Below are 26,529 nucleotides of genomic sequence, written 5' to 3'. Positions count from 1 at the left end.
GGCCCAGCTGTCCTGTAGCTCATCCCCCTCCCCCCCCCCGGGTCTGCTGTCACCACCGGGCGTCACATGGAGGGCCCAGGGACTTTGTGGCGCATGAATACCACCATGGCGGCAGGAGGAAAGTGCAAGGGAACAGATAGAAAAGGTTTTGGCTGTACCTGCAGGAAAGATAGTGTGTGCTTGTCTGATGCCGTAAGTACTTTTCTGGGGTCTCTGGAATTCATGACCCTCTGTTCCAGCCATCTTCTAAGAGACCTCCCCATTCATAGCAGCGTGCAGTCCACCCTGGCTGACCGTAGGGCAATAAACAGACAAAAAGTGGGAAAAGGGGCCAAAGAGAGCTCTGTAACATACCTGAGAGAAGAGGTCAGCTAAGAGGAATACTTCAGCCAGAAGGAAGAAGCTCAAAATCCTCTTCTTTGAAGGGCTTCAGCCCATGACAGAAACTACAGAACACCAGAAGTCTTCCTCCCAGAGCCGTGCTGCCTCAGTGTGGGCAGCAGATGCCCTGGGCTCTCTGGCCTGTGCACGCGAGGATTCTGCACGGCGTCTGCAGGCTGCAAAAAGGAGGCTATGATTCTTTGAGTACTGGTGCTGACTGGCCTCACTGTTTCTATAGGGAAGACGCCTGACAGCCACAAGCCAGAGCAGATCATAGTGCTCACGCTGTCCTCCTCCAGCCCTGAGCTCATCCCAGTTATCTGGTGTGGCCAACCAGATTTATCTAAAAGATTGACGAGGAGATTGTAGCAGAGTTGTTCGTGTGCATTTGTTAACTTCAGTATGGAGACTTCTAGTAAAGCTGGAAGAGTATGGTATAGCAGGTGAGGCCATGAACTTTTACCATCAAAGAAACTGAGGTTTGAATCGTAGTTGTGACTTAACCACTCCAAGCCTCAGTGACCTTATCTCTGAAATGGGGTGATAGTATCTACTTCAGAGAGAGATTTTTGCAGATTGAGATAATGTACCTAAAACTAAGCACTGTGTCTGGAACATAATAGTCCATAGAATGTTTTTTTAATAAAACGCCTCTGAGACAGCTGTGCATGCATTTATAGTCTTAAATCCTTTAAAAGTTAGGCTACAGTAAACCTCAGCAAGAACATTTAAACTCAGCAATTAGAGCCAATAACAAGGATAAATTCTGGGTCATAATCCCTCACATAACAGCTTCTGTGAGGGGATTCAGTGGATTAAATGTCTACTGGTGACTGAGCCAGCCTTAAATCCTTGCAGAATACAAAAGAATATTTCTTAATTAAGTAAAGATAAATGTTGTTGATGAAGCTACTTCTCTGTTCTATGGCCACTCTGTTTGCAGACTCCAAAACTTTGTCTAGTTAAGATTTGATAAACTCTACTCATTATTACTTCTCCCATTAACCCACCTTTAGTTGTTATGATCCAGAATGAACACTGTCATCTTCAGGAATGTTTAAATCCTCCTGTAAATGGAGAGCCTTACTCTGGTAAACTTTGATCAGCTGAAGCTCTTTGATAAAATGGTCTCTGATCTGATTACAAGGTAATCCTCAAAGATCTAATCAGTCTGCTTACCACTTACACATTTTCACTTTCTCTTCATTGGGCAGGGGTGGGGTCTCACTGTACCATCAGCATGAGGAATAGGCAGGGTGTGTGTGGCTGAGGCTGTCCTGACCATTGTGCTTCATCTGTTCAACTACACGGGAAAATTGATTAAGATTAGAAACGACACGTCCTTTACTTTTTCCCAAATAGATACCAAACCAAATTCCTAAACACTGGTACTATTTTAAATGTTACTAATTAAGCCCATATTTTGTCATTTTAAAATAAATATGTCTTATCGGCAAAACAGAGAAATGTTTGTTGCAACTCTGGTTTAGTTATTAGTTTTCAAATCCCTAGAATAAGTGCTTTGATTTGAATTATAGAATTTAGATTTTAACTGCTCCTTTAAACCCTTTATCAGTACCACCTTGAAAATCAGAATAGAAAGAAATGGGTTTTTTAAAATGGCACAGATTTTAATATTAAATGAAGAACAGTAGACTAAAGCCTACTTTTGTAACATGGTCATAAACATAGTTCCAGATCTGTCTATTCAAGGATCTGCAAAGCATCAGTACTATGCCTGTATCTAAAACATCCAGATTTCTTTTTAAGAAAATATTTTATGTCAGTTTGTTGAATTGTTCAATGCCCAACTCCTACCAAAAGCTGGCTAAAACTACTGGCGTTTGAGGATGACAAAAGGATCTTTCCCACCCTTTATCCACTGGGCTCCCAGTGCTTTACCACCCACCTCACAGGTTAGATACTTGACATTTATGCACCTGGATTATATTACCCTAATTACCAATAGAAATGCCATCTGAGGACTGTAGTTTAACTTTGTGCCACAAACTTTTATTCAAGATAATTTTTAAAATCATCTTTGTACTGTATAAAACCCTTATCAAAGGTATTACCTATAGGGTTATCATTGCCCTCTTTATAAAAACCCACAGAGAACATTCCTCTAAGAACAGTTTTAGGAAAACATCCTTGCTGACAATCTAGTGTGCTTCTTTTTATAGACAGTAAAAAGCTTTGTAAACCATATCATCTTTTTTTTCCTCCTTCTAGATACTAGGCAGCTCAGAGCTAAATTGTGTGCTTAGTTAACTTTTTGATATAAATATTCCCCTCCCCATTGACTTTACCCCCTTGATTACTAGATTCCTGAGGTTTTGTATTTGTTTTAATGGCTTTATGATTTTATCAGTATCTCATAATAAATTGCCGGCTGTCTTTGGAAGTGAGGTATACTAGTAGATTACCAAGTATTTATTAAATTCTTGTAATGCTTAGAATACTCACGCTCTACCCATGAGTAGAATTGTTAGGTCAGAAGTATGTATATGTTATCCTTTTTTGTGGGGGGGGGGAGGGTCAGAGGGAAAGGGAGAGAGAACAAAACATATTTGTGAGATGTATTTTTGAAGGACTGAATTCAAAAGATGATGTTTCACTTTTGCTTCTTTTTAATTCTGTGGTCAGAAAAAGAAAAGAAAGCATAAGCATATCTACCATCTCTCGTGTCATATTATTTACCGATAGTTTTTTTTATGTAACTATGTAAGTATGGTAAAATAACTATGATTGAGCCCTTACCTTTGTTTAGTTGGTTGTTTCTAATTCTCAATTTCATTGATTAGGCTTCCCCTGAAAGATCTACAAGAACTCAGCAAAAAGAATTCCAGACTTACATTTTGGATAGTGTGATGGACCATTTGCTTGCAGCTGATGTCTTATTGGGTAATACTATGTTTTATTTTCACTTTATAAAAATACCTAAAATCACTCTTCTCTGTCTAAACTCCAAGTATATCTCCTTTTTAATTTCATCTTTTCTGTGCATTTTTCCTTCGTATTGGTACCTTTCTCTAATGAGAAAGAGGCCCATCTAGCTCTTCCCATTGAATCTGGGATAAAGAATCAACAACAGGAAGTACTTCAGTTGCTTGTCCACATCTGGACACTCGTGTGGCTGGACGAGGACAAAAAGAGAAACAATGTTATAAAAACCATATTACATAAACCGGTCACATTTCTACAAATGTCTAATACTTTTAAAAATTAACTTACTGTGATATACTTATAAATAAATTATAAACAGAAAGTTCCATGAATTACCACTCAGACATCATGTCCATATAAGACCACTCAGATAGAAATGCACTGCAGGCACCCCCACTTCCCTCCTGCCCTGACCCAGTTAATGCTCACTGAACCACTGTCCCAGCTTCTAGAACAACAGATTCATTTTGCATTCTTTTGAACTTTATAAATGGAATCATTCAACATGTATTTGTTGTAGTCTAGCTTTATGTACTCAACATGATATTTGTGAGATGTGTCCGTGTTGTTGCCTGTAGCAAGAGTCCATTTATTTTCACCACTATGTGGTATTCTATTATTTGAATGTATAAATGTATCCATTTTGTTGTGGTTGGACATTTAGTAGTTTCTAGGTTGAGACAGTTAGAAATAAAGCTGCTATAAATATTCTTGTTCATATGGGCCATATATGTACAATATTTATACATACCTGTTAGATATATACCCATGAGTAGAATTGTTAGGTCAGAAGTATGTATATGTTATCCCTCTTTGTGGGGGGGGTTGTCAGAGGGAAAGAGAGAGAGAGAGAACCTCCACCCAGTGTGGAGCTGGACACGGAACCCAACATGGGACTCCATGTGGGGCTTGATCTCATGACCCTGAGATCATGACCTGAGCCAAAATCAAGAGTCTGACGCTTAACCCACTGAGCCACCCAGGCACCTCTATGTTATTTTTTAGGATGGCTTCCAGGACATAAATTCAAAACACATTAAGATATTCTTTCTGTATGTCCCTATCTAGTTACAATAAAAATATAAAACTTGATACACGCACAGTGGAGCTAACATTTATATATAAAATAATAATAGAATTTAAAGAAGGAAAAGTAATGATTTAACATTTTTGCTACTTAAGTGCCCAGTAATAATACTAATCAGAGAACTTCCATCCTTTTCAGTTACTTTGTTGCTAAATCAGTCTGCTAAGAAATCTTTCGTATTGTCTTAACATGTAACTCTCAAAGCATTGTGTCAAGTCAAACTTCTGTGTTTGTTTTTATCACTTGAGAATATTCTTACACAGTATCAGTTTTACTATATAAAAACCCAAAATGAAGAGTTTTGCATAAATGGAGTAACTTAGAGTTAGGTAGGAATAATAGTTACACTCAGGGCTCCAGAATTTCTGGGAAAGAGGGACTTACAGAAGGCATTTTGGTTAGGAGGCTTAGTCTTGAAGCAGTGTGTACACAGCAAACACACTGAAGGCACGTGGGTAGCTTTTTGAGGAGAAACAGAACTGAAGGTAACCGTGGAGGGAGGGAGAGGTACCCCTTGGCCCCACCAGCACTGATTGTAGTTTTGTTTTCACAGTTGTTCTCAACCTCTCCTATATGACTTCATTGTGCTTGAAGGTATATTCAGAACCAGAGTTGTGTTTGATGGTTTGTTTTACCCTTTATTAGTTACACAGAATCGATTCACAGCTGACAGATTTTTTTTCTCAGAGATCCTCTGTCACTGCCAGTTTAAGTTGAACTATTTGCTTATCACAGACGGTCTCAAGCAATAAAGAGACTTCACACTCTCAATCCATAACTCTTTTATCATGTAGAAATTATTTCTTCCAATAATTGTCAGGATTTCTGGCCATGAACATCATTTTCTTAAAGTAGTACATAAGAGCCTGGTGGTCCTATTTCCAAATGTAGTAGATGAACTCATTTTGCCTTAGCCTCATTTGTTGGAGGATCTGGTCTTGCACTGGTTGATAGCAATTTTCTTAGATACTTTTTTTTTCCTGTTCGAATTTAGGGGAAGATGCATCTTTGCCTATTACCAGTGGAGGAAGCTACCAGGTATTGGTGAACAATGTGTTTTATTTCACACAACGTGTGGTGGACAAACTTTGGCAAGGCATGTTCAACAAAGAATCTAAACTTCTTATAGATTTTATAATTCAACTAATTGCACAGGTAATCTATTGTCACTGTTAGTTTTAGAGTACATGTTTTCCTTGAAAAACTTTTCCTAACGTGTCAAAATTATTGGAAATAAATGTAATAAGATAATGTTAACATTTAATATAAAGCTCAGCTTATTGAAAGTGAATAAAAGCTGTAGAATTGTAACCCTTCCCCTCCTTACCCCGTAGCTTTGTGCCAGTGTGTCCCTTTTAAAGTTACCTGGTTCTCTCAAGCTTTGGTCTCTCATTGATCTCCCCACTGGTACTGCTTTTTGCTACCCAGATACCTGGATAGCTTCCTTTTGTTTTATTTTTTATTTTATTTTATTTTTTTAGAGATTTTTATTTATTTGAGAGAGACAGAGATAGTGAGAGAGAGAGAGAGAGAGAGAGTGTATGAGTAGGGGGGGCGGACAGAGGGAGAGGGAGAAGCAGGCTCCCCACTGAGCAGGAAGCCTGATGCAGGGCTCCATCCCTGGACCCTGGGATCATGACCCGAACCAAAGGCAGATGCTTAACCAACTGAGCCACCCAGGCGCCCCTTCCTTTTGATTTAAATACCTTAAGTTGGTATAAGTTGATAAGGTTTTTTTTTTTTACAGTATGGTACATTTGTGTGTAAAGGTTTACAGAGCAGGAAGAGTTGATATTGAAGGAATATTTTCTTCTTGTAATTAAATCTTCACAACGTTCATTGTAGGTCTTTGAAGGTGTCATTTAGTAGTGAGTGAGAGTGTATGTGCGCATTGTGTGCATGGTACCTTTGACCAAGGAATGTTGGCCTGGTTTGCCACAAGTGATTAATCTTATCAACACATAATGCAGAAACTAGGAAATACTGTTATCATGTGTTATTAGCATATGGTGCATAGGTTCTTTCACGTCATCTAAGAATTTTTAAGAGAGAAATTTGTGTATAAGCCAGAAAAGTTTACAAGTAAGGAAATGAAACTAGAATGTCAAAAGAAGTTTTTTACTAACATTTTAGGTTTGTTTGTTTTTCCCAGTAATTTTGTGTAGAGATCATTCACACGAACAAAACTTTTGTGGTAGGAGATTCTCCCTGGATGGCACTTGCTCAGGTGCTCAGGCAGGCTGCTGTTGCCTACAGGAGTGTTAGCAGCTCTCCTCACTGGGTCATGAGGCTCTCGTCTCATTAAATTATATTTATGTGTCTCCTGGGTTCTGATCCTCATCATCGCAAGAGTTTTATAGTTTTTAACTTAACACCCTGTACTGAGCATGGCACCTGGTACAAAATAAACCTAATGTTGATGTGCGAATGAGAAGCAAACCATTTATTTCTGTCCATTTTACTAAGTAAAGTATCTTTCATATCTTTAGTCAAAAAGAAGATCACAGGGATTGTCACTCGATGCAGTTTATCACTGCCTCAATAGGACCATCTTGTACCAGTTCTCACGGGCACACAAAACTGTTCCACAGCAAGTAGCTCTCCTAGATTCGCTCCGGGTGCTGACTGTCAACAGGAACTTGATCCTGGGACCTGGGAACCATGACCAAGAATTCATTAGCTGTCTGGCTCACTGCCTTATTAATCTACATGTTGGAAGGTAACTTTTTCATATTCAGTTTGCCGCCATGAATTTGTCTTTGATAGTTTTCCACCAAAATTCTTTGTTCTACTTTTTTGATAGTAACATTTCTTTTTCATTTTAATCTCTGTTTTAAAACTTCATGGAAAATATAAAAGACAAGGGTTACCTTTTTGCAATGAAATAATGAGTATTTTTTTCTTTAATTTTCTATGTCTTTGAATTGGTCATTCATCACCTTATGTCACATACGTAATTTAAAAAGAAAGTTTACTCTTAAAATAAACATACACATTGTTGGAGGTTAAGAGGAACAAAAAGAAAAGAATGTAATGAATAAATGCAGTGCTATATGTTAAATGGGTGAAATTAGGATTTTTCCATTAATTGCTTTGACAGATACTTAGTGTCTAGACATTGAATTAGGTACTGGGATGAGATGTGAGCAAAAAGACCCCATGGCAGGGTTTTGGAATGTGCAGTCTAGGAGGGGACACAGACCAGTCAGGTTGCTGACTGGGTGCGCTGCTAGAGGCATGGTGCTTTGGGAGCATGAAACAGGTGCCCCTAACTGGAAAGAGACACCTGCTGAGTTAACAACTTGAACGTGCTTGAGGAGGTTAGCCCTCCACAGAGGATGAGAAAGAGTGATGTGGGAACAAAGAGCCATCTGTGTGAGTGCCCAGGGGAAGGAAAGATTATGGCACTTTGGGGAAACTGCAAGTATTTCACTGGTACGGGAGCAAAGGGTGGTGGGATGAGAGACTAGGGGGAGGTGCTGCATAGGCCTATGAGGAAAATGTTCTTAGGAACTTTTTGTAATTTTTAGGTAAAAATATTAATAGTGATCAAAAAGCACCTTAAATATTAAGATGCTCATCTTGATGCTGTTGTTTAGTTTAATTACATTTAGTCACGTGTATTTGTGAGATCACCCCTATAAAATGGCATGTTCATGATAAAGTAGTTCTGTTTTTGTGCATCTGCTGAATCTCTGTCTGCCAGTTATGGAGCTTTGTGATGGAGCCAGTATTTACTTCTCTCTGCAGAGTTATACTTAATCATTATAGTTTTCAGCTACAGTCATTTCCTTCATAGAGTTTAAACTGACTGGAATTTTTCAGCAATGTGGATGGGTTCGGACTAGAAGCAGAAGCCCGCATGACTACATGGCACATTATGATCCCTTCTGACATTGAACCAGATGGTGGTTACAGCCAAGATATTAGTGAAGGTAATTACCTCAATTTGTTTACTTCCTTTTCTCTCCCCACTCTCCCCATTTCCAATATTTTTTTTTAAGAGAGAGAGCATGATCATAAGAGCAGGGAGGGCCAGAGAGGGAGGGAGAGAGAGGATCTTAAGCAGGCTCCAAGCCCAGCGCGGAGCCCGACGCAGGGCTTGATCTCACAACCCTGAGATCATGACCCAAGCTAAAATCAAGAGTTGGACACTTAGCCAACTGAACCACCCAGGCACCCCTCATTTCCAATTTTTAACATGCACCCTGTCCCCTCCCAAAAAAACTCACCTTAGATACTGCCAACATTGGCAACCAGTGCTCCAATAGGTCACTCTTGAACGTACACCAATATGCCCACCAACGTAAACCAATCCACTAGCTGTACCTCTCCTTATGCCAAGATGGGTAAAGCACTTAACCACTGAATACTGCTAGCCCCTAACATTTCATGGTAACACTGGGAGATTTGGTGATACTTACATTTGCATAAATAGTAGTACCAATACTAACATGGCACTTACCATCAAGAGAGCTGCCTATTGGTAGTGTTAGGCAGGTCTCATTAGAGGTGCAGATACTGCTTGAGACAGGTTGTCACTGTCACTGTTACCATTTTTATTCTCTTTTATTTGTTGTCTCCTTTAATTTAGTTTTCCCAGTGATTTTTGTAAGTATTGTGCATTAAAATCTTTGGAGTGGATTCGTTTCTGATTTGCACATTGGTCAGTAGAAGGTCATAACTATAATGGTATTTATCTCCCTAGCCATACAGTGTGGTAGTTTTACATACGATTTTATCCTTTGGAAGTCCAGCACTTATTCTTTCCTTCACTTAAGCATTAATTTATTCTCTGTCCTTCACTAATGCTTCTTGAAGCCCAGACACTGAGAACACCCCCAAGGTACGGACAGTCCAGAACATTGGTTCTCAAAGCAAGGTGGTGGGACTAACAACATCAGCATCGTTTGGGAACTTGTTAGGAAAGTAGATGCTCTCGCCCCACCCAGATCTACTGAATCAGAAACTGTGGGTGGGGACCAGCAATCTGAACAGGCTATCCAGGTGACTCTGATGCTTTTTAAAGATTAATCTAGAGCAGGAGTCAGACGAATTAGCAAGGAGTCCAAAACAAGATGGAATTTAATAGTAAATGTTCTTTTAAAATGTTTGTTATTTCTTGCCTCTTGCAAAATATTAAGGAACAACTAACTTAATTTTGAACTTATTTTAAATATTCAGATGTAAAGCTTTTTTTTTAAAAGCTTTTAAATGGGGTAGGTTCTTACATAGAAGAAGCTAGACAAATGTGTATGTAATTTCCAGTTTTATAAATAAAGAATGCAGTCTTCTGCATACATGGGAAGATTTTTTTTTTTTAAGTTCTCCAAGTAACCAGCCACATTGGTTATCTGAATAATTTTCTTTATTGAGCTTAATACTATCTGAAGCATTTTTTTGACAAGTACTATAGATGAGATTCTTAGATGTAAGACATGAAGAAAATTACTACCTTTATATTGTGTTTTTGATAAATTGTTTTTTTGTTGTGTTTTTGTTTTTCCTTCATTTCCTAGGGCGTCAGCTTCTCATAAAAGCTGTCAATAGAGTTTGGACTGAATTGATTCATAGTAAGAAACAAGCCTTGGAGGAGCTTTTCAAAGTCACTCTACCTGTGAACGAAAGGGGTCATGTGGACATAGCTATAGCAAGACCACTCATTGAAGAAGCTGGTTTAAAGTGCTGGCAGAACCATTTGGGTAAGAGAGTCCTCAGACATCATGTGACTAACAGATTTACACTTGACTGTTGTTATGGGTTCACTTTAGATATGTAATTAAAACTCTCCCAAAACGATGTCACGACGGTGGCACAGCAGCAGAAGTGAAAAGCAACACCCATTCTAGAATGACTATGTTGAGATTTGGCTTTTCTTCTCAGATTAAAAAAAACAACTACTCTAAAACGTGTTACACATCTGGCATCTATGAATTTGGAAGATGATACATTGCTCACATATGTAATTATGCTCCCTGTCCTGGCTACAAATCCATAATCCCTTCTCTATAATTCTGAAATTCAGAAAGCCTTGAAAACCTAATGTTTTTTCATGAATTTCGTGCCCCAAATCATTTGGTAGCAAAACCTAACTTACCATTATGTGTAAGTATTCACACATTTTGCTGCAGAAATATTAATGTGTCCAATTAATGTGTCCAGTGGTTTACTGCCATTGACCCTGTATTATATGATATACAGTTTACCATATCACCTTTTTATATTCAAAACCTTCTAAATTCCAGAGTCTATGCAGCACCAAATATTTTAGATGGGGAGTTATGAATTGTTATTAACATAGAAACAGAATACAATTAAAATAAGTTTGCATATTACTGCAGAGCTGTGAAGTTTCAACCAAATGTAGATTCAGCTAGTACATTGTCAGGCAGCTATGTTTTATACACGGTCACCAGCAAGTAAATCTGAAATATCTAAGAGAATGTCTGTGTCGATAATGTAAGCTGCTTTTGGTAAATACAGAATTGTGATTTGTAGCCATGATGCAGAAGTGTTAAAAGTAAGACTAATAAATACATGGGGAAATTGTAAAGTAATCTAATTTTATTTTCGTAGCCCATGAAAAGAAATGCATAAGTCGAGGAGAAGCTTTAGTACCCACCACACAATCCAAACTGTCCCGTGTCAGCAGTGGCTTTGGTCTTTCCAAGTTAACAGGATCGAGAAGGAATCGAAAGGAAAGTGGTCTTAATAAACACAGTCTTTCCACCCAGGTACATTGTTTGTTTTCATCGATGGTATTATTAGAAATCTGTATTTCAAGGTTTAGCTGTAGTGTTTTATATAACACACTTAACATGTACAAGCACACGATTTGAAGTGGGACTTTTCTGCATTTTTGCTTTTAGAAGAGATAAATAACCCAGATTATGAAAACTTCTCCCAATTTATTATGATAAAATTGCATTGTGAGTGTTGTGTATGCAGACCCACTTCGTAAATGGACATAAGATGAGATTCAGATTATTGATATGGGATCAAACTATGGGTAATTTTTTTCCCCAGTTTTCCCAAACTTTTAATAATTTAGTTACTGATCATTATATAAATTTTAAAGCAGTAGCAGAACAAAATGGTTTTTTTATTCTTTATAATCTTGTCACATATATTTGTGATTGATTTTTTTTTTTTTTCTAAACTCACCTACCTCCATTAATTTCTTACCCATCATATACTTCCATTGCCATCCTAGAATCTTAGTGGCAGCGGTGAAAAGGGTCTGGGAGAAACTGTGTGTATCTTCCATTCCCTATTTCAAGGTTGGGTTCTCCAGGAAGCACACTGAGAGGGTGTTTATTGCATCATGGTTTTTACGGGTGCCCTTGTGGTCCATATTTGTGGAAGGGTAGGAAAGGAAGTAGGATTGGTCACAGGGAAATACCAGGTTACGAGGCAGGTGTAGGCTCAACTGGCCTAAATGGGACTTTGGGGCCAAAATGACCTGTCACAGTTGACCTGTACTAAGCTGAAATGGCTGAGCCTGCTCACCTTCAAATCAGCCAATCCTTGGGTTTGGGGTTTCTCTACAGCTGAGGTCATCCCTGAAGGTGCTGATGGCACTCGCAGAAGCTGTGGGAGCTAGCCCATCCTTGAAGGGGCATAGGGAAAAGGGGAGAGGGGAGTGGATCTGTGTCCATCACACAAGCCTCCACCAGGTTCATCATATAATTAATCTTTCAGTTTTTTGTTTTGCCTGTTTTGTTTTATAGTTGTGTCTTTAATGGAATTTTAATAAATTTACTTGGCATTATTTTAAGGCTAGTTAACGTTTTTATGGGAAAATCCATGAAATACTAAGACTCTTTTTCCACCCATTGTTAGGAGATTTCTCAGTGGATGTTTACACATATTGCTGTTGTCCGTGACTTAGTAGATACACAATATAAGGAATATCAGGAGGTAAGAATTCATAACCACAATAAAGGTTTGTTTTGCATTCCTCAAGTGAGAAAGAACTCTGTTTCTCATGATACATTTTTACCCCTTTTAAGAGTAAGTTGCTGAACTGCATTCATCGTCAGATGATGTTTTTAATGATCCCTGCCAGTGGCTACTTTGGTCATTGTTTTAAGATAGAAAAATTTGAACTTTCTAGAGGCAGATGGCATTAAAAAAAACAACAAACTGAAAATCAGCACAACTGAATCCCATTGACATTAACTACTGACATTGCTTGTGTTGTTCCTAATAAATATTAAAATACAAGAAAACCCCTCTCTTTCAGACTTAACAAGGAGACTGTGAAAATATGCATCAAAGCCTCTGAAAAGTCTCTTAAAATTCAAAAAAATTTAAAGCCAAAATAATTTTTTATTATAGGCACTTGGTGTTTATGTTGGTAAGAAATAAATTCAGTGAAATCCTCTTGGTGAATTCATAATTGTTCAACAACTTATCCTAAATATTTTATTTCCAAAGTGGCTGACTTAGATCTGTTGAAGGTTTCTGAATGATAAACTGCTAATATTTTATGGGCATACACTAGCTAGTTGTTACAGGGGATTCACCCCCCCCACCCCAGGAACACATAAGTACTACTGTGATATCATGTAATTTCAAGATTATTCATTCAGTAATCTTCACTATATAAAGAGATCTTTATTCTTAGATTGGTATTATATACTTATAGTCCATGAACCATTAGATAAGGTAGTTATAATTTATAATCACCTGCTAAATTGCTGTACGTCTTGACATTTGTTAAATAGCAAGAAGTTATACTAGTTCATAAATTTTCATTTAAGTAAAATGGCTTAGATCTATCCCAGTGGTCAGTTGAAAATGGTTTTTCTTTTATTTTTTATATGAACATCAAGTTCTTCATCAGAGCTGCATGTTTATATTCTTTACCTAAAATCTTTGGAAATGTTACCAAGCTTACCAGTCAGCCAATATGCTGGCAATGTTTCTTGCTCTGATTTACTAGATCTTCTCGGGTCCATGTTCTAGTACCTGTTTTATAACTTGGGGGAGGGAGTGGGAGAGTCATCCTTAAATTACCATGTTTATCTATTGACTTACACTGGACTAACCATTTCAGTGTATTTTCATAAGTAGTATTACCAGCTGCCTGCTTCAGTGTTCCTTTGTCCTGGTGTACCACACCCTCTCCCTTTTACATACCTGTCATTTACTTGGTGCTAAAGTAAACACTTGGGCCCCCACAACAATCACACCTTCTCACAAAATCAGTAGGCCACTGTAACCGTAAATAAATATAATTTTACTTTCATAATATTGACTGAAATGATATGTACTGGTTTTGTTTCCAAATATTAACTTGGTTGGAAGTTATTTGTAGACTTTTGATTATTACTCCTGCTTTTGCTTGAAAACCAACCTGGACTCCCTCCCCTTAGCGTCAGCAAAATGCTCTGAAGTACGTGACGGAAGAGTGGTGCCAAATCGAGTACGAACTGTTGCGGGAGCGAGGGTTGTGGGGTCCCCCCATCGGCTCCCATCTAGACAAATGGATGTTGGAGATGACAGAAGGGCCCTGCAGAATGAGGAAAAAAATGGTGCGAAATGATATGTTTTATAACCATTACCCTTATGTGCCAGAAACGGAGCAAGAGACAAATGTAGCGGTGAGTATGCAGAATTGAGTGTTTCTAATGACTCTTTCAAGTTTCTCTTCTTCTTGGCAGGCATCAGTTAAGGTCAATTACCTAAAATATCTAATTTAGGAAATTCACTAAGCCATATTCAATTCATCATGCAGGGTGGTTGGTGGTGGTGGTGGAATGCAGCAGGGAGACATGGAGCTAAGGGGTTTAGCTTCCAGGCTCTGGAGCCGGACTGGCAGGATTTAAACCTTGGCTCTGCCCCTTTACTAAGCTGGGTGACCGAGGACAGGCCATTGGGTCATCTTAGGTTCCTGTTTCCTGATGCCTAACGTGGAGAAAAAGAACAGTTCCATCTCAAAAGCTGTTAGGGTTAGGTTAACATTAGTGAAGCACTTAGTGCTTATTTTGTGCAAGACAGTATTCTGAGTGACTGTTAAGCAAATAAATATTGGCATAAGCAATATTCTTTGAAGAAACACAGAAGAGGCCTAAAGAATAATAGCCTGAATATGTAGATCTTTCTGTGTATGTTAAGAAACTTCATCACTGATTCCACCACAGGTTTAAAACACAGCATTTGCACATGACTAGAAAAATTTTGTCTAAGCAGTTGATGGTCCAGGAATCATGTTTTTAAGTTTAGGAAAATATATTCTCCCAATGAAGCCACTAAAAGTTTAAAAGAGAAAGCACAAGAGTATCTACTGAATTTAATTCTGAAAATCCTTGTAACATTTCTTTTTTTTTTTTTTTTTAAGATTGTATTTATTTATTTGAGAGAGAGTGAGAAACAGCATGAGAGCCGAGAGGGTCAGAGGGCAAAGCAGGCTCCCCGCTGAGCCAGGAGCTCGATGTGGGATGTGGGACTTGATCCCAGGACTCCTGGATTATGACCCGAGCTGAAGGCTGTCGGTTAACCAACTGAGCCACCCAGGCGCCCCTCCTTACAACATTTCTAAATAGTAATTCAACTTTTCAGTGTCCAGTAATAATCCTTTGCCTCCAAAATGGAGAGTACTTTTGTCCTTAGAAAACTCGTGTTTGTCATAGAATCACAGCTTTGGGAGTTGAGAGGGGGTCTCACTGATCATCTCATCCAGCCTCCTAACACTCTCATTTTAATGTTTAATCAGTTACAGAGACATTATCAACGAAGCATCTACCTGTTTTTGTACCTTGTCTTTGAAATGCATCTGTATTTCATACTTACAGCACATCTCAGTTCGGACTGGCCACATTTCACATGGGCAGCAGCTGCTGGAATGGACCGGGGCAGCTCTACAGAGTCCCTGAGTTTTAGACCACTGTTTTGTGACTTCTTAAAAATCTACACTCCTTTTTGATAAACAAAGTTCTTATGTCTTCCTTTAATATCATTTAAATTTTTTGAGGTATCATTTAAAGTTTTTTAAAAATTAGTATTGTAACTTTTAAAAAATACAGCCCAGTAAAGCATATTGTAAGATTCTCCCCCTTGCCAAGCATCTGACTGCACTATGCTTCATTAAGACAGAAAGGTGACTATCTCTCCAGGGAACATATCCCACGCTTTGTGTCACTTTAGTGTTTAGCTGCCTCTAAAATAAATCTAGTATAAACTCCTGTACCCAGTTAGAAACCGAGATCACTACAAAGAATCAGCCACTGAAGAACATTTTCGGTTTGTTCTTCTTGGATGTTTGGATAATAGGATTTTAGAATCTGTGAGGTCATAAAGTCAAACACTTGCCCAGTGTAGAAGTTTTATTATATTTTATTTAAAAACTTTATTTCAAACCCTTCATGGGTTTGAAATACTTTCACATTCTTGACTTTATATTTGATTCTGTCACCACCTGAAGAAACTTAAGATTTACAAAAGAGGCTTGGAACATGGGTCTTCTAATACATGGTTTGGATTCTATGATGTGAGGGCACTTTGCATTGTTCCCGTGTCTCTCTTTTTTCTGCCAAAACCCTGGCTCCATTTATTTTGTGGTCAGCGATTTCACTTCTGTCCTGATCCTTTTTAGAGTATAGGTCTTAGAGCTGCTAATATATAGTTATTTAAGATTTTTCAAGATAGCTTCCTAAAGTTCACTTTTCTCAAAGTTATTCCATTCTGTCAAGAATGTCGTAGTTGGTACAGCTGTAACTTAAAGCACCATAATTTCTAGTACTACTGCACTATGGAAAAAAAAAATTAATCCACCCATACTTTGCAGCCTTTATTAGAACCTACTTTTGTCCAAGCAAACCAGTAATACAGTTTCTAATTCTTAACCTTTTTTCCCCAAATAAATACTTCAAGCCTGTAACAATTTGATAAAATATTTCTTATTGAGTCAACAATCATATAAATTGAATCCATTCAACAATACTAAAACATAAGATAAATATATATGCTCTCCTATATATGTGACCAACTCACTATTTTTATTTAACTGAGGCATATGCTTTTGAGTTTTTTTTAACTGAGGCATATTTTTTACTTACATAACCATAATATTTTTATATTGTTTATTCCTTTCCTTCTTTATAACAGTGCCATTCACTTTATAAAGGTATATTTAAACTTCTGTATCAGATAAAAACAAAATAACCTATTCGGGGTTCACACTTACAACCTTAGTATTATTAGCATTTTACGTAAGCAAAAGCGTTCACCAGCCTGAAAAGTCTAAACAGACAGTCTCAGAAATAAGTATGTACCATATGGAACTTATTTTTTAACCAGATGGGTTACATATTGGGAAATACAAGGCAGTCAAGAAATGCTGGAGATACATTAACAAAAAAGGAAAGAGCGGGTGGGAAGGGGCGACAGTTACAGAATGTGGAATTTATGTGGCTTAGTTTATGCACGAGTCAAGGTTAATCTGCTATGATGAAATTTTCTGAATGACTATTTTGGTCTTGCCAGTTCAAAATCCTTGTAAATTTGAAACGCCATTAAGTGTCCACTTTTATTTTATGGAGTATGCAGTCTGGCAATGTTGACAGCAAAGAAAATTCCCAAAAGAAGAAGCAACTGCTATCCTACTGACTTATATCATGAAATCAAAGAAGAGCCAGATACAAAGCGCAATGAGTGCAATACTAATACTATTTTCCCAATTTTACAAATGAGGAATCAAAACCTAGAGAAAGGTCTAGTTGCAGCTCCTAAGTAGTAAAGTACAATATAATGAGTATATAGGATGACAGTTCCTTAGCAGTTGAGTCGTTTTTGAAAAAGAGGTTCCAACCTCTGATGGTTTTGTGACCTTATTGGTGGACGGTGAATTTCTTCCAGACAGAAACAATATACTAGGTTTTGTCTCTCTAATGCTAACAGACTATCAAGAACTTAATAAATGTTGAATGAATGGACTACCAGCACTCTTTCTTCTGAAATTATAGACTTTTTCCATTGCTTTCCCATTCAGCATTCTGTAGAATTTTCCTAATTCTGAAATTTTTCCACTAAAAAGTGCTGGAGCCAAATTACAAACTTTGGGCCGATAGTTTATATAACTTGGCAGAGGGCTCTACAAGGAAAAAGGTGTAAACTTACGAATATGAAATTACTTGAGCGCCTCTTTCCAAGGTTTTGAAAGGATCCCATGGGAAGTGAGGGCTGTTGAAGTTTAAGCTTTATTAACTTTATAGAAAATCCACCTCTGCCCCGAACAAGATTCCAGATTACCTCCCAGAGTTAGAGATCAATCACTTTTTCCATTTCTGTTCCCATAAATGTGTTGCCTTCCTTGCCTGCGTGTTTATGAAATAAAGTCAGTACTTTTTGCAATGTAAGAGGTATATGCCAACCTAAAAATTGCTTTGGAAGCCTCTTCTTGCTAGGTAAAGCAGGCTTTATCTGAGCAAGGGCAATTGACTAATCTTTTGGCTTTGTAAGAATAATTACTGTTCCTAAGTGGCATTGAAATTTTTAGTTCTTTTGCTTAAGCTGAAAGAATACAGTGATGATTAAGTTATTTTCTTGTTTTAAAAATCTTCGATGTGTTAGAATCAAGTGATTTTTTTTTCTCTAGTCATTAAAGTTTTATTTCTTAAACCTTGATACTGTTACACACTGTATACAGGATATCTTACCTATTCTAAGTTTTGAACTGTTTCTTGATTTTTAAATTAGATGTTTGTTTATAGAATATAGAATATATCTTTAGAGTCTCATTTGCCTCAGACTTAAAAGCTTTGACAGTTTATCTACTAAAATTATTTTAATAAAAGCAGGAGTAATAATTTTTGTCATGAGAAAAGTTAGGTACATGTGGAAACTTATCTATTCTCACATGAAAATAATTCCTCTTTGCACAGTGACTTTCCCTGTAGGGTAATTTCCATAACTAAAACAGCTATGCTAAATTGCACTGTAATTCCATATTTTAAGTGGTAATGTCAGTTGTAGATATTGTTAAGATATGACCCTGGGGTATGATGAAAATACAAAATCCAGTGGCTCTTAAGCAATTGTCTCATTATTCTGAATCCTACGGAAGGAGAATGAGATTCCATATTTTGCCATTAAAAAAAAATCACAGATAACCAGGTTTTGATTTTGTGATCCCCTTATTTTCATGAATTTATTTTCATGGAATAATAATCTCAGACATTTATTATTGTTTGCAGATACCATTGGGGTGAAAACCCCACTATCTACCTTTTAATTTAGGGCTGCTTGGGACAGAGAGGTAATTGACTTACTTGAAGGTTCCTTTTCTAATGAAGGGAGTCTCCTGTGGCTCCCTCCACAGATATTTTTTATGTAATCTATAGATGTCATAGGACTCAAAGAAACTAAACAACTCATTCAGGAAATTCCATTGCCAGCATTATAGAAAATTTTGAAGAAAAATGACTAGAGAATTATTTTCTAGAAATTCTGACTTTGAAAATTTAAGATTTCTGTGTAAACATAATTACAATAATTAGTTATAAAATTTTAAGTAAAAGAGAGCTATGATAATACTGAAATTATTGGTACAGTGTATCTCTTTACTATGGGTTGAATGCTGTGCCTTGGAATAAAATAAGAGCCTCAGTCAGTGGATCAATGGTAAATATGTATTAAACCAGCACTGTACTGTATGCTGCAGAGAAAATAAAGAGTATGCATGTCAGACCCTGCCCACATTCTAGTTGGCGGTAAATAGTGGACATTAAAGTTGCATTTGACAGTAGTAATGGGTCCATTTTGCTATACTGGTCTATCACACATCCAGCAATCTATCTTGGGGTTTTTTTTAATGAATTTCAGAGAAAGTTGCAGAATCAGTACCCTTCACTCCTTCACACTTCCACATGCATATTATTAATTAGAGTTGATTTTTTGTTTATAATTCTTTTTTTGTTGACATAAATTTTACATACATTGAAATATACACATCTTAAGTGTACCATCGTGTGTTCACATATTTGTATTTTGTACTTGTATAGCCAAAACCCCTATTTTAAAAGATTATTCTTCATCGCAAGGTATGTTTTTAAAAGTTTGCTTTTAAAGAGAAATGTTTATTAAAACCATGTGAAGTATTTGAAAGTATGCCTAGTAGTCCAGTGTTTGTTTTGCTTAGGGAGAAAACATTTGTGAAATCATTTTGCCAATGCATATTTACTGTGGGGAAAAGTACTAGATGTCATCTCCAGATAAAACTGTGAAAAGGAAGAAAAATTGGAAGTAGTATCATTGTCTGTATGTAGCTATCTGTGTATGTTTACGTAAGCCACACACGACAGCTCAACAGAAGTTGCCCTCTTGTTAACTGAGATTTTATTCTAAGAATAAAATATGAAGCAACCACCTAATATTTTTTAAAGTACTTTTTACAAAAACTTTTGGTCTGGAGGCTGATGACCCAGCCGCCCTTGTGCTTTCAGCCTTTCTGGGGTTGTCGCTATGAAAGTAATAAAATAGGGCATTGGGCTTTTATGGGAGGATGTTTTTTCACTAATAAGCACCCCTTGATTTCTGTGGTATGGGGTATTGGAGATCAGGGTGTAAACCAGTTGCTCCTGTTACAAAACAGATGTAGGAATAAGCACAGTGAAAGGTAGGTGGAAGGTAACAGCTAGCATTAGATTCTATTATCCTGTTTTCAGTTTTTTCCCTTTGAAGCCGTATAGAGTTGCCTGTCAATCATCCATGACACTGGCCACCTGGGCTGAAGTTTTGTCTGAGATTTTTAAGTTAGTCCTGTTCAATAGCCTTGAGAGTTCTAGTGTAGTTTCTACTTTAAAGCTACTTTTGGTAATTAGAAAAAATAATTACAAGTTGCTAAGTGATTATTTCAAACAACTTAGGATATCAGAATAATTTTCTTTGAGTGTGTGCATCTTCCATATTTCATACAATCCTCATGAAAATTTTATTTTTGTGGTGTTCTTTATGTTGTTTTTTTCTGATGTATCTATACTTAATACCCTGTTTTCAGTCTGAGGTCCCAAGTAAACAGCCCGAGACACCTGATGATATCATTCCTCAAAAGGTAAAACACAAATTACCATAAGAGAATGCAAAGTACTTGCAGATTTCTTTGTTTCTTTTTTGGTTTTTTTAGTGCATGGTAGGCTAGACTAACGTAAAAGGTTGACTTTCAATTTGTTCTCCCTCTAAGTTCCTTAGAGTTGAAAAGTCAGTGTCATCCGTGCTGAGAGATGTTCTAGTCTTTCTTGGCTTTGTTCTAATTAGCTCTCTAGGGCCTGTGTGCTGCTCACTAACAGGCTGAGTATTCACTGCTCTCACTGTAAAATGTATATTGCTTCACGTGTAAACTAACAAGTTCTGACGCATGTTAGTAATGGGCAGCCTGACACCTTCAACTTTTTTTTTTATTTGTTCATTTAATTCTTCCAGATACTAAACTGTGGGTATCTTGAGAATGCAAGGAGTATCCTCTTTTAAAAATTATTTTTTCAGTCAGAAGGAACAATGAAAACTAAGGTTATACATAGATCAATTTTTAAAATACAATTTTAACTTATTTTAATTAGTTTAAAAATTTACAATTGTTTTCTTTTTCCAGAAAGATTCAGTACATAATTCAGTTAAAAAAAAGTAAAAAAGGTAGTTCTTTAGAATGCAGAAATATACCTCAAAATATTTAGGGAAAAAACATAGTTCCAAGTTGAAGTCAGTAACCAAGTAGATGTTTCACATCTATTAATTCATTGTCTTGCCCATCACTAACTATGCTTTCATCATTTTAAAAATGAACAGTTTTGAGTTGAAGATAATTGTTATACCTAACATCTAAGAATTGGTATAGTACAAAGTTTACTACCTTTCTTTCATTTAAAAAACACTGCAATATTCTTATTAGTTTGCTCATCAGATTGGTCCTTCCATCATTGCAGTATCATTTTACCTCATTTTAATACTTTCCTATGTTATATATTTCAGTTTCCATTTATTGCATATCATTCCTCAGTTAGCTTGCAGCTCTCTTGATTCCCTGACTCTGGGCCTGAATTTAAAAGAAGGGTAGTGTGACTTCAGTTAGGTAGCTTTTTATCTCAAAATAGGTTCAGTATTTCAGTCTAAATATTCCAACCAATTGGACACTTGTTTTCCACTTGAGTTGGAAATTATTTGTTTAAAAAGGTCTTGCTTGAAATAAGCATTATTTTGGATAATGCATATTGACTACTTGATTTGGAGAGTAGGCCAACAGAGTATTTTTAATTAGCTATTTTTATAAATGGGAAAGTGAAATAATGTTTAAAAAGTGAAGGGTTTTTTTTTTAATTTATTTATTTTAGAGAAAGAACATGCATGTGAGCAGGGAGCGTGGCAGAGGAAAAGGGAGAGGGAGAGAATCTCAAGCAGACTCCCTGCTGAGCATGGAGCCCAACGCAGGACTCAGTCTCTAGACCCATGAGATCATGACCTGAGCCCAAATCAAGAGTTGGACGCTCACCCAACTGAGCCCCCCAGACACCCCTAAAAAGGGGAGGTTTTAAAGCATATTTCAAAGCCCATCTTTTTTTAAAATTGTTAATCCAAAGTCTGGGTCTAATTCTGATTGAGGAACCTGTATACATATTAAATTTTCCATATGGTTTTACAGTTTTGAGGGCATTTTAGACCTTATTTTTTTCATTATGTTATGGTTTTAAGAAAAAAGTTTAGGTTAGCTAGAGACTGTATTTTTAGGATAAATATTAACTCTGAAAAAGAAATGCTCTTGTATCATATGCCAAAATATCAAATCTTTTCTGATGTTTCTAGGTAATAAACTTCTTCAAGATGGACTTATATATGTTCTTAATATACTCATTTAGTTAATACATTTATGGAGCATATTATTTTACACAATAAACTACAAGGATGTTTTAGCAAATTGAAGATATCAGCTTGGAGGAGCAGGCCAAGCAGAGAGCGCCATCTGGCCTGAAGCTGGTTGATTCCATGTTGGGTTAGAACTCGTGGAAGGTTTGGGCCATTTCTGAAGTTTTAGTGAGAACTGGGAATATGGGGAAGAACAGTGCAGTTCTGAGTCTTTACCTCCAGGTATCTGAGGTAAGCATTGGCACAGAGGATTCCAACTGAATGGATGGGCTTTAGGCCTGACTACTTACTTTATGTGGGGTGGAAGCAAAGTTCCAGGCTCCACACAAACCAGACATCCTCTTGCAACTTGATGCTCTCCAACACTGGGTGTTCTCTTTACTGTTTAGGAAGGTTTTCTAATATGTCAGTGAGGCCATGTCATACTAATATGAAAATGTTATTTGACTAGAGATGATTTATTTCTATTTCACGAAGAAAAACTGCCAATACTGTTTTTTTATATGTATGTTTTAAAAATCGGTGCAATTTAAAAATAGAGAAACTTAACCCAAAAGTCTTTGGATTTACTGTGTTTAGATGCAGTCTGTTAAAAATCCCTTTAAAAAGGTAACACATAAAGAATACCTTTGATACCATACCTTCCTCCGGGAAGCTTATATTTTAATTCTTTAAAATAATTATCTGAATCCTTTTCTTCCGTTATTTCTTAGAAACCCGCTCGATACAGAAGAGCCATAAGTTATGACAGTAAAGAATACTACATGCGACTAGCCTCTGGCAATCCAGCCATTGTCCAAGATGCCATTGTAGAGAGTTCAGAAGGTGAAGCTGCTCAGCAAGAACCAGAGCATGGTGAAGACACTATTGCTAAAGTCAAAGGTCAGCCTTCCTCTTTGTTTGAAGTAAAAATCACTTTGGAGCATTTCTTGTATTTGAATTTTTATGAAAATAGGAGCTACTGTAAAGCGTAGGGCCAACCATATGGATAAAAGTATCCATACATATTTTACAATTTCACTCTTTTTAAGATTGATTTCTGTATCAGAACTGGCTCATTCTGATACAATAACGAGACAGAGACTGGCTTGTTATTGCCTACAGATGGATGGAATGTGCTTTTTGGCTGATAATGTTTTTATTGCATTTGGCAGGATTATCAGTGACACCTGACATTTTAATTTAAGGCCCTGATAACTAAATAAATATTTTGTAAAATTAAAACAACTGAATGTGTTATTAGTGCATGTTAGACAACAGTTAAGAAATCATTTTCTTCCTATGAGCTAAGACAGATTATTCCACATCTGTGCTTTACGATCTTAGTAAAACATACATGAGATGATGAATTGGACTTTTTGATTCTGTACTTTTACATATGTGTGTGCCCTCTGCCCACTTCCTGCAGCTTCTCCATGATGTGGATCCTAACAAACCCCACCCAGCCTCAAAGACACTGGTCAAATATCAAATTATCCTTCTCTGAAACCTTTTCCCACTCACCTGTCCACAGGTAGCATTTGCTCATAACACTTTCAGTGATTTTTCACTGGTTTATGTTTTCTAAATTATAAGTTTCTGAGAGGCAGAGATCATTTTTCTTCTCACTTGATGTTTTGGCACATACCTAGCACAAAACGGGGATTTAGTCAATATTGAAAAGTAAATCTATTGTTTTTTTAACTCTTTTAAGCCTCTGATTCACAATAAATTCAAAAGTCCTTGGCATAGTCTATAAACAAAGCCTTGGTATATAGATTAAGAACTTTAAATTAAAAATCAGTTTCAGATCCCATCGATTAAAAAATTGATAGTATATGATGTCAACATGTCAACAAAACACACCATCAAAAATTGTGATCCATTTCTCTTATTATTATAATTTTCCTCTTCTCTCTCATGGTGACTGTGACTTATTAAGCATTTCCTAATTGATCTAACATTTCATAGACTCCTTGAAACTTTTAGTAGTTGAGAGGGTTTATAGTCTTCTAATTTTCTTGACATCGTACCAGCAAAGTTACAGAAGTAGGTCCAATGCTGTTACTTGAGTATAAGCTAAGGTATAACTCAGAGTTAGTCAGATGACTTGTGTTTGGGTCATTAGCACTTCACTTGTCTTGGCCCCGTTTTCCTAATCTCTACTGACCTAAACCCACAAATTGGTGTCACTACTATGCTATGCAAGGTGTTATGGTAGACATAGAATTAGACGTTTTGATTTATTAAAAATAATGCAACGGTAGGGGTGCCTGGCTGGCTCATTTGGTAAACATGTGACTCTTAATCCGGGGGTTGTGAGTTCAAGCCTCACATTAGGCATAGAGCTTACTTAAAAAAAAGACAATGCAACTGGGAGCTTTTCCCCCTTACAGATATTCTCAGCAGGACTTGATTTCTCTAGTTTATTTATTATACTCTTTCATATATGAAAAGAGGGTTCTTCTCAAGGCAAAGCAGAACCTCTGATAACTCATGCTCAAAGGATAAGGTTCTATGACTTAACGCTTTTCCAGAATTCTTAGAGCAACTATCACTGGTAGATGTAACTGAACTTTTTTTGGAACAAGTAGAGAATATTAATTAAATGTGGGGGTTAGAGTGTATTTTGAATGCTTCTCATACTTTGGCATCTCATCAATTGATTTTGTCACCTCCTGTGATTATTCATAAAGTTATCAAAATGTAGACAGTAGAATGTTTCCTTAACCTGCAAGTTAAATGATCTGTCCCTGTATTTTAAGGAATTTTATTCTTTATGACATAAAGATTTGATCACCTTCATTCGTATATGAATGACCATACTGTTGCTTGTGACATAAGTCTTGAAATAGTCCTCAGGGGCCCTCTACATAGGGGAGTTCTCTTATAATCATATTTATAACTTTCTGCCTTTAATTTTGTTTCTGATAGTGGCTGATCATTTATTTATGGTATCCCCTTAATGACACCTGTCTATAAGCAGTACTGTCCTTACCATTAATTATGCTAAGCTCTGTTTATCATCATCCTCTGGCACTTATTTAGAATTTACTATTAAACATGATGCTGAGCATGAATAACTCATTAAGTCCTCCACAACCCCCTAAGATAAATAGTATTTTTGTTCCACTTTTATAGATGAGAAAACAAGTTCAGAGAGGCAGATAATTGTCCAGGGTCACACAACTATTTAACTGTAGAGCCTCTGTCATTAACCACTGCACTGTGCTGCCTCCCTGTACCTTCCAGAGTTATCTCAATTTGGAAATGTGTAGGAGGGACCGCAGGAGCCCAAACTGCTTCCAAATGGTCCCTGCGAGGTCACCTGGCTCTCGTGGTTATGATCCTATAGGTCTGGTCAAGCCTCCTCTGAAACGGTCTCGGTCTGCACCTGACGGAGGAGATGAGGAAAGCCAGGAGCAGCTACAAGACCAGATTGCCGAAGGCAGCTCTATAGAGGAGGAGGAGAAAACAGATAATGCCACCCTCCTCCGCCTCCTGGAGGAAGGAGAAAAGGTACTGTGCTTCTAAAGTGTAAGGATTGCATTGAAGTAACTCGTTTGCGTTTTACGATAGGCTATTTACCTGGTGGCAGAAGATAAAATATTTTAGCCTCTGTAATGAAATACAGTGTGAATAGGAAGCAGCCTTTTGGATTCAGTACTCTACGTCTCCCTTTTCAGGATTTTCTGACCTGTCTGAACACACTAAACCGCCCAGAGTTTCATGAGATACAATATTAGCAGTTGATGCCTAGTTCACTCTATCTCTATACCCTTTATTAGACCGTTCTTCTGGCCATAATCATTCTCTATTTCAAACCCATGCACACAACCCATTCATTCATCTGCCCTTGTACTATTTTTCTACACCTCCATAGTTCATTAACCATCTATGAGCAGCTTCAGCCCATCAGTACTGTCATCCTCAGCCTCGTATTTAAGCCCTGTTCTCCTTCACTCACAGAAGACTACCCTACCTTCCTGTTTCCCTCTGGACCTCCTACACCCTGCCAGCCTCTTGGGCTCACTGCACTGGCTCCGCCTTAGAAGCCAAGGCCCCTGCAGCACTGTGTGCCCCGCAGTTCGCTACATTCCTAACGCTCTTTCTTTTCTTTGCTTTACTCACTGTATTTTCTGCCAAAATGCATTTCTCTCCATCACTCGCATAATCTCCATCCTAGGAACTCCCACTGGATACAGTCTCATTTCTCGAGATCTCTTAAGTAAATAAAAGATAAATAGATGAAGGAAAGAATTAATTAATGTGTTGTATCA

General features: G+C 37.2%; 1 protein-coding gene across 5 annotated transcripts in view; it reads left to right on the top strand.

Annotated features, from left to right (window-relative positions):
* The window catches only part of WDFY3 (WD repeat and FYVE domain containing 3), a 266,868-nt gene that overhangs the window by 200,044 nt on the left and 40,295 nt on the right, over positions 1-26,529 (top strand). For 4 of the 5 annotated variants that reach the window (XM_027599902.2, XM_027599904.2, XM_027599903.2 and 1 more), the window contains 11 exons: positions 3,186-3,285; positions 5,409-5,569; positions 6,904-7,133; positions 8,240-8,349; positions 9,934-10,116; positions 10,991-11,148; positions 12,257-12,334; positions 13,795-14,022; positions 20,415-20,468; positions 22,984-23,152; positions 25,605-25,768. In XM_027599902.2, coding sequence (XP_027455703.1) covers positions 3,186-3,285; positions 5,409-5,569; positions 6,904-7,133; positions 8,240-8,349; positions 9,934-10,116; positions 10,991-11,148; positions 12,257-12,334; positions 13,795-14,022; positions 20,415-20,468; positions 22,984-23,152; positions 25,605-25,768 — 1,635 coding nt within the window. The remainder of the gene's footprint in view (positions 1-3,185; positions 3,286-5,408; positions 5,570-6,903; positions 7,134-8,239; positions 8,350-9,933; positions 10,117-10,990; positions 11,149-12,256; positions 12,335-13,794; positions 14,023-20,414; positions 20,469-22,983; positions 23,153-25,604; positions 25,769-26,529) is intronic. The other variant, XM_027599901.2, reaches the window with a different exon arrangement.

Source organism: Zalophus californianus, chromosome 2 (genome assembly GCF_009762305.2).
Source record: "Zalophus californianus isolate mZalCal1 chromosome 2, mZalCal1.pri.v2, whole genome shotgun sequence".
Taxonomy (NCBI): Eukaryota; Metazoa; Chordata; class Mammalia; order Carnivora; family Otariidae; genus Zalophus; species Zalophus californianus.
This window is presented reverse-complemented; position numbering and strand designations above follow the sequence as displayed.